This window comes from Arachis hypogaea, chromosome 9 (genome assembly GCF_003086295.3).
Source record: "Arachis hypogaea cultivar Tifrunner chromosome 9, arahy.Tifrunner.gnm2.J5K5, whole genome shotgun sequence".
Taxonomy (NCBI): domain Eukaryota; kingdom Viridiplantae; phylum Streptophyta; class Magnoliopsida; order Fabales; family Fabaceae; genus Arachis; species Arachis hypogaea.
Window position 1 is genome coordinate 64,767,409 of NC_092044.1, and position 8,084 is coordinate 64,775,492.

Consider the following 8,084-nt stretch of genomic DNA (forward strand, 5'->3'; position numbering starts at 1 on the left):
CTAAATTTTTTTTATTTTCTATCGTTAGCAGTTAATCCTAAATTAAAAAGATTATGTGAATTGTTGAATAGTCCAAATATAATCGAAATTAATTTAGTTTTTTTGTTTATTAATATAATTGATTGAAAGCATAAATGTTAAATAAGACAAGCAAATAATTATAGAAATAGAATGTTAGTAATTACTTAAAATAGATAACAAAATAAGTTATAGGGTATTACTTTATTTGAATTATTAATAATTAAAAGAATAAAAGGTCAGTAATTATTTTTAAAATAGACATTAAAGTTAGTTTTATGGTACTAATTTATTTGAGTTGTTAATAAAATTTTATAATTTTTAGATTTATATCTACTCAATTTATGTATTTTATTTTATTCTACTTTAACAAAAAATTGAGATGTGTATTTTTAATTATTTATTTAAAAAGTATAGCGAAATGAGTTATATCAATTATAATTAATTATCGATAATAACTATCAATTAATTGATTGTATTAATTTGTAATATGAATAACGTATAATAAATGTTGTGAAATTAATTATAATAAATTAATAACTAATAAATAAAAAACTAAAAGGGACTTTTTTTATTACTTTTTAATGGCTACACATTTTTATAATTTTACCTTTCCTTTATCTCTTTCTTTTACATTTATTTCTTTTAATTTATTGAACTAAATCAATTATACTAATTATCTATATTAACTAATTAAGTACTTTTTAATGGGTTATTATAACTGTGCTTTTAGACCATAAGTTAAAAATATTATAAAAAATATTTTATAAAAGTTGTTGAAAAATAAATATTTTTAAAATGTATCCTTAAGACCCAAATTAACTAAATTATTTTTCAACTTTATGTGTTTGATTTATTTAATTGTATTAATTACAATTAATCAACTATGTAATTTGATTTTATTAGGATAAATATTTCATCATTTTATATTTTATTTGATTCATTAAATTACATTAATCATAACTTTAAATATTTAATTTAATTAGAGTAAATATCAAATTATCTTAAATTTTGTTTGATTTATTAAACCAAATTAATTATAACATTTGATTGAGATAAATATTAAATTAGTTAATAAATAATATATAAAGCAATGAAATAAATGAACTCAATTAATTTAATTTATTATTGTATTATTTTATATATCCCTTTTTTCTCTCTATTTTATACTTCAGATAAAATATTTGTAATTTTTTATTTTTATTTTTTTATCTTAATTTTGCTAATATTTTTCTATGATTTTTTTATATTATTTTTTTATTTATTTTGATTAATAATTCTTAAAGGTATTATTATTTTATTTAAAGATAATTTAAATTTTTTGTAATATTTTTATAAAAGTTTATTAATAGATTTTTTTAAATAATTTTTTAAAAATTTTTTAATAAGATCGTATTTTAATTTTTTTCTTTCATCCTTTGTATTAATTAATTATATTAATCTTTTATTATAATACATTTTTTATCTACTCCACACATTATTTTTTTATTTTATTTTATTTTTTTAATTGATTTTTTTACTTTATTTTTAATTATTTATTTTACTTTTACTTCTCATATATAGATTTATTATAATTGATTACAGGTTATTTTTTAATTTAAGTGATTTTTTGGATTATATTTTATCATTGATGCTTTTATTTTTTTAATGTATTTTTTTAGTCTGTGTTTAATGTAATAATCTGTAAATATCTATTCTATTATATAAAAATTAAATTTCTGTACTTAATGATAAAACTGTCATGGCATATTTTTTAAGGTGTTTTTCGATTTATTTCTTTTAACTCATTAAATTTAATTTATTATAATAAATTAATTATATCAACTAATTTATTTGGTTAATTATTTTAATATCATACAATTTATTATAATTTCTATCAATCAATCAATTGTAATTCAAATTGAATGATTATTTTCTATCATAAATGCTTAATTAAATAAGTTAGTATTACTTTTGATTTAGAATCAAATGAAAATAAAATTAGAGATACTATTTTATTTGGCCTTTAGAGTTTAATTGGTGTCACACTCAAATATAAATAGTGACTTTCGGATTTTGGTTTCCAACATATCAAAATCACCTCCGTAACTCTTTTTCCATAAAAAGAATTGCGATTCAACTCTATCAGATCAAGGATACAAAAGGTTTTGAAATAACAAGGAAATTGTCTGAATTTGCACGAATTATAAATATTCAAACTTATGAATTATGATGTTATTTCAGTTGGTTGTCGTTACGAAAATGACTCTAATCTATATGTGTATAAGGACTAGAATTGATTAAATATTATTTAAGTAATTTATTTCTAATATTAGTATTTGATTAAATTAGTTTTAAAGAAATTTAAATTGTTCACTCAATTTATATATTACGACTATTCTTTTTGAATATACCATTTTTATATTTTTAATATAAAATTTATTTTTTTCTTTTGATTTTTAAGTTTATTTTCTTTTTTGGATATATGTATCACCTTTTTTTTCTCATTTTATATTTCAGATTAGTAATGTACTTATTAAAAAATATATTTAAAAAAGAAAAAGAAATATTAAAATATCACTAATTAAAAAAAAAGATACGTAAAAAAACGAAAAATTAAAACATTACTATTAAAAAAACTATTAATATACGTATTAATGGGGTCGGGATTTAGGAATATATATAGATATAAAAAATAAAATATTATTGTACGATTGTAGAACAAAAAAAATCATATATATAAAATAAAATAATTATAACAAAAAATAATTAATATATGTGATTTAAATGTTTTTAATAATCGGTAACGTAGAGTTTAACAAAATATAATTCATATATTTTTTTATTTATGTATATGTATAGAATTATTTATGCATATGTATATATATATTAAGAAAAACTACCGTAATATATATATATATATATATATATATATATATATATATATATAATTATTTAACAAAATTAATATATAAGATCATGAAAAGTCACATCCAAATTTGACAAGAACAAGCTGACTTACATAGAAATAATTCTTATGGATAACGAGGTAATTTTATTATTTTTCATGATTTTTTCAAGTGATACTAGGTCCATTTTATAAATATTTTTTGTTCATATTTTAAGTTTATTTGATAAGTAAACCCTTGCACGAATCAAAGACAGTGCGATTTTATAGATTTATAAGTGCTAATAGCCTTTATATTTAATTTATTTTATGGTGTGATAATAACCAATATATTTGTTGGTGAATTTAACTATTACTATATTATTTATTATCACATTCAGTATATATGTCTGATTTATTGAAAAAAGTAGATTATTAAAATCGATTAATAACTATTTTAGAGTTAATCCAATTAATACTAAATTAAAAAAAACAAACAAACAATGCATAACGTGATACTATTTTATTAATCAAATTATTATAATTCAAATTAATTTTAAAAAAATAATTTAAAATAATAATGTTAATCTTATCACGTGCATGGCACGGGTAATTACACTTGTTGCTAACAAAAAGTGGGTTACGCTGAGATTTTGAACCTGCCAAAATTAAAAAAAAAATTACCACCTCGCACTGCTAAATTTGTGGAGTTGGGTAGGATAGAATAGGATAGAATAAACTAGTGCTTTAAAACTTAAATCTTTATTCTTTTTTCTCATTTTTTCAATAACACTATTCACAGCGGCTTCCTTTCCTTTCATTCTCCCTCCATCATCTTTGCGCTCAAGTATAAGATCAACAGCAGCTATAAAAGCGTATTCATCAATTTTAAAGATTGGTAGCGTCAAATACTAACGATATTACAACATTTTTCTCTATTCTCTCTTTTCTCTCTTTATTCCTCTCTCAGTTATCGAATTAATCACTTGATTAATTCAAATTAATTTTCAGTTTATTTTTGACATTTAACATATCTTATTTTTATCTTTAAAGGTTTCAAATAAACTAAATATATATTATTAGACTCTTAAATATGAATAAAATATTTCGTATCGTGAATGCATGTCTAGTAAAGATATTATTAAGTAAGTAATTTTAATTTTAATATGTACGAATTTTAATGTTTTTAATTTTAGAAATAAGAGAAAACGCTAATAATATTTTTGTTGGAAGATATTATAATTTACTTAATGCATAAGTAAATTGACAATAGCCAAATAGTGATAATAGGTGACCTAACAATAGATAAGTTGATAATACTTATTCAGGTATGCTATACATACAAGTCTTTTTAACTTACAAGTTTTATAAGTTGGCACAAGTCCAATAAAAGACACGCGCATTACACTCCCATATTCAAGAGTAAATACATGCACGTTACTCAACCACTTCCTATTTCTAAAGCGCGCTACTCACCATTATAAACAACTCTTCTTCTTCTTTTTCTTCTTCTTCGATGAAAACCACAACTACCATTTTTCTTCGCGTTTCTCCTCCTCCTCATCTTATTCCTTCTTCTTCTCCTATCTTTTGTGTTTCTCCATCTTTTTCTTCGCGTGTTTCCTCTTCATCGTCGTGTTTCTCCTCCTTCTTCTTTTAGTTTTGCAACATTATGCATTTTTTTCTTCTTTGTTTGATTTTTTCTCCCCAAAAAGAATTATGAGAATATAAAATAAGAAGATGATGAAGAAGAAGCAGCAGAAGATGAGGAGGAGGAAGAAGAAGAGTTCTGAATTATGCAAAACTCATCAGAATAAAAATACACCCAAATATCTTCGTTTTACACCCAAATATCTTCGTTTTTACACCCAAATTGCTGCAGATACGGAAATGAGTTATATTACGTGTACACTAAAATCAGCCACCAAAGTCAGCAAGGACTACAAAATACACCACAAAAGGACTACAAAATACACCCAAAATACACCATACTAAAACAAGCATAAACTATAGAATGCAAATACAACTATAAAACCATCATAAAAAATAACAAAAACCAGATTCATGGATCATAACTAAACAGAAACTAAAACAATTTAACTAAAAGAATAAGACAATTCACCATCTGTCATATGAAAAGTCATAAATTGTAAATACACCCAAACTTTTATAAAAATACACCCAAATATTCCTGATCTACACTCGAATGTTTGATATAAATTGGACAAGATTATATTAATTCTAATCAGAACTAGTATATTAGATTCAATTCAAATAAGGAAGAATTAATAGCAAATTTCATAGGCAAGGTTCGCGCACTGGTTCATCTGACAATTTGAAGTTGAATTATCCATTATCTTCAAAAACGATTTCAGAGATTGATGTCAAAAAACAATAGAAATCGAGAATAACAAAAAAAGAGAACAAAGAGAGAAAAGCACGTAAATAAAAAAGGAAAAAGAGAACGCAAGAAATTCGAAAAAAGAAACGGAATCTTTTCAAAAATTAAAAATCTGTTAGAGAAGCGTGAAACATATGTGCATAACAAACGCATTTGAGCGTAATATCAATTAAAAAACTTGTAAGACTTGTATAACAAAATTACTTATATGTAAAAATTAATTCATACTTATTTAACTAATTAATTACGTTGTCACTCCGTTAATAAGAATGTTAAGTATTTCTTTTGGATTTAATATTGTGATAACATTTGGTTTAGTTGAAATTTTTTAGACAAAAAAAGATATTTTAAATTTTAGAAACTAAATTAAGACTTCATTTAAATGTAAATATTAGAATAATATTCTACACATTTATAACAATAAAAAAGAGTACGAGCCAGAAATACTATCGACAAATTAAATGTATATGTTATTACTAATTCATTATAGAAATAACCATGGAAGTTATTTTGCAAAGTACTCTCTTTTAATTTGTATAAAATAAGTGTAAAAATATAATATTATCCCATATAAAATTGTTTATGTAATTTACTTAAATTTCAATTTCTTATTTTTATTCTTTGTAACAGATGTTGCCTAAGAAATATAGCGTAATTTGATGTATTATTATTATTAACCAAAGTTCACCGTCAACTTGTATTAACAAAATTATAGAAATTAATAATTCTTACAATAGCAAATAACTTTATTTAATGACATAATTTTAGCAATATTTGGTATTAACAACTTAAAAATATATATATACAAGTTTAATCACCCGTGTCATGCACGTGATAAGATTAAAATTATAATTTTAAGTTGTTGTGTTAAATTTCATTTTAATTATAATAATTTAATTAATAAAAAATAACTTGTATGCGTTGTTTTTCTTTTTTTAATATAGTATTAATTGTATTAACTATAAAATAGTTATTTAATCTACTTTTTTCAATAAATCAGGCATATATACTCAATATGACCATAAATAATCTAGTAATACTTAAATCTACCAACAAATTTTATATGTTGACTGTGAAGTAAGAAAATATCAAAATCAGCTCAAAATGAAGAACAAATTAATAGAGAATCCTAATGCAGAAAGTTTTGTAATAAACAATAAATAATTTAAACCTACTGAATAACAATTCAATACTATCTTTTGATACCTGCAAAATATATACATGAAACAATACCGTATCAATGTTTGTATATAAAATTATACGAATTTTAATGATAATTTTAATATTTTCAAACTATTAATGTATAATAAGAATTCATCTATTAGTTCCTAGAATTTCTAAATTTTTTTAAGTGATAGTAATAAATTTTAATAAATAAATAGATTTAGTAAGACATTTTGTTATTACCTTTTTATTATAGGCTCTCAAAAACTTCTCTATATACCACATTCATCATGCAGTTATCTTCCAAGTGTCCATGATCTTGGAACAGCACTCGCAGACCATCTATACTCGTTACCCTTGATAACGTAACAAACAATTGACCATGGGTGAAAACTGGCCTTGGAAGTTTCAATAGAGTTTGTCCATGGGACTTATTTATTATCATTGCAAATGACATGATAATTGGGAATTGTTTTCTTTGAAACCTGACCGGCAATGTTTCATTATTTGGAATTAGATTCACTCTTGGGATAAGAACAATACTTCTAACTTTGTTACTAGTTAAAGTCTTGCATTCTATCACATGATTTTCCATTCTTCTAACTTGCATCCTCGTTCCATTGCACAAACCATTAGTTTGGTCTATATTCCGCAGCAACATAACAGGAGCGCCAACCTTTAGAACCAACTTGTGTGGTGGTAGACCTGAACAATTTATTCCATTTAGAATCTCCGGCGAGAAAGCATCTAACTCAAGTTCCATATTTCCCTCTTCAGCACACACAGAGTCTGAACTTAAGTAGACTATTTCTTGTCCAGGTAGCCCTGCAGTCATCTTGTTGTTGACATCAGTGACACAAAAATCCAAAGTTGGTGCAAGAATTGCTCTATCCTTGAAATAAATTTCAACGGATAAATTGGATAACATATTTGGATACACGAAATCAATGAGGTCATCCAAAACTGTCTCAGAGTTCTTAATCAAAATGTCAGATGGTATATGAACGATCGATTCACCATCTGTTGTATCACCAGCCAAACCATCACCAATTTTGAGTAGTCATTCTGCAAAATTTATGAGTTCTTGTATATTGTTGTTTTCACCTAGTGACAATCTCATGTTTTTTGTAAACTTCAAAACTTTACAGTTATGCCATAAATATGAAGAATTAATAGAAGACTGAATTATATCTTGCCTTGAGCCTCTGAGAATTACAGGTAAAATTTGTCTAAAATCTCCTCCGAGAACAACAACTTTACCTCCAAATGGCAAATGAGCATTATACGAATTTGAGCACCTTAAGATGTTTTTGAGGCATTTATCTAAAGTTTCGTAACAATACTTACTTATCATTGGAGCTTCATCCCATGTGATTAATTTGGCCTTAGCTTGGATATTAACCTTGCAAGAGGACTTCCCTGTTTAATGCTACACAAAGAATCCTCATTTATGGCAAAAGGAATTTTAAACCTTGAATGTGCAGTTCTTCCATTAGGCAACAAAAGTGCAGCAATCCCACTCGAAACAACATTTAAAACTATACCTCCTTTAGACCTAATTGAGCACGATATAGTTGACCATAAAAATATTTTTTCACAACCACCTTGACCGTATAAGAAGAAAAATCCACCCAT

General features: G+C 23.8%; 1 protein-coding gene across 1 annotated transcript; it reads right to left on the bottom strand.

Annotated features, from left to right (window-relative positions):
• Positions 1-6,344: 6,344 nt before the first annotated feature.
• On the bottom strand, positions 6,345-8,084 carry LOC140175130 (uncharacterized). The gene is made up of 5 exons (XM_072202057.1): positions 7,852-8,084; positions 7,554-7,747; positions 6,730-7,469; positions 6,461-6,491; positions 6,345-6,355 (listed from the first exon to the last, which is right to left on the bottom strand). Exons 1-5 carry the CDS (start codon positions 8,082-8,084, stop codon positions 6,345-6,347), a joined length of 1,209 nt encoding a protein of 402 aa, XP_072058158.1.

Excerpts from the sequence above, each read along its gene's own strand:
- LOC140175130 (XM_072202057.1), bottom strand. The coding sequence starts at position 8,084 with ATGGGTGGATTTTTCTTCTTATACGGTCAAGGTGGTTGTGAAAAAATA. Across the intron at positions 7,748-7,851 it reads CAGGGAAGTCCTCTTGCAAG|GTGCTCAAATTCGTATAATG; the intron begins GTTAATATCCAA and ends AAACATCTTAAG. Across the intron at positions 6,492-6,729 it reads ATAACTGCATGATGAATGTG|GTATCAAAAGATAGTATTGA; the intron begins GTATATAGAGAA and ends TATATTTTGCAG.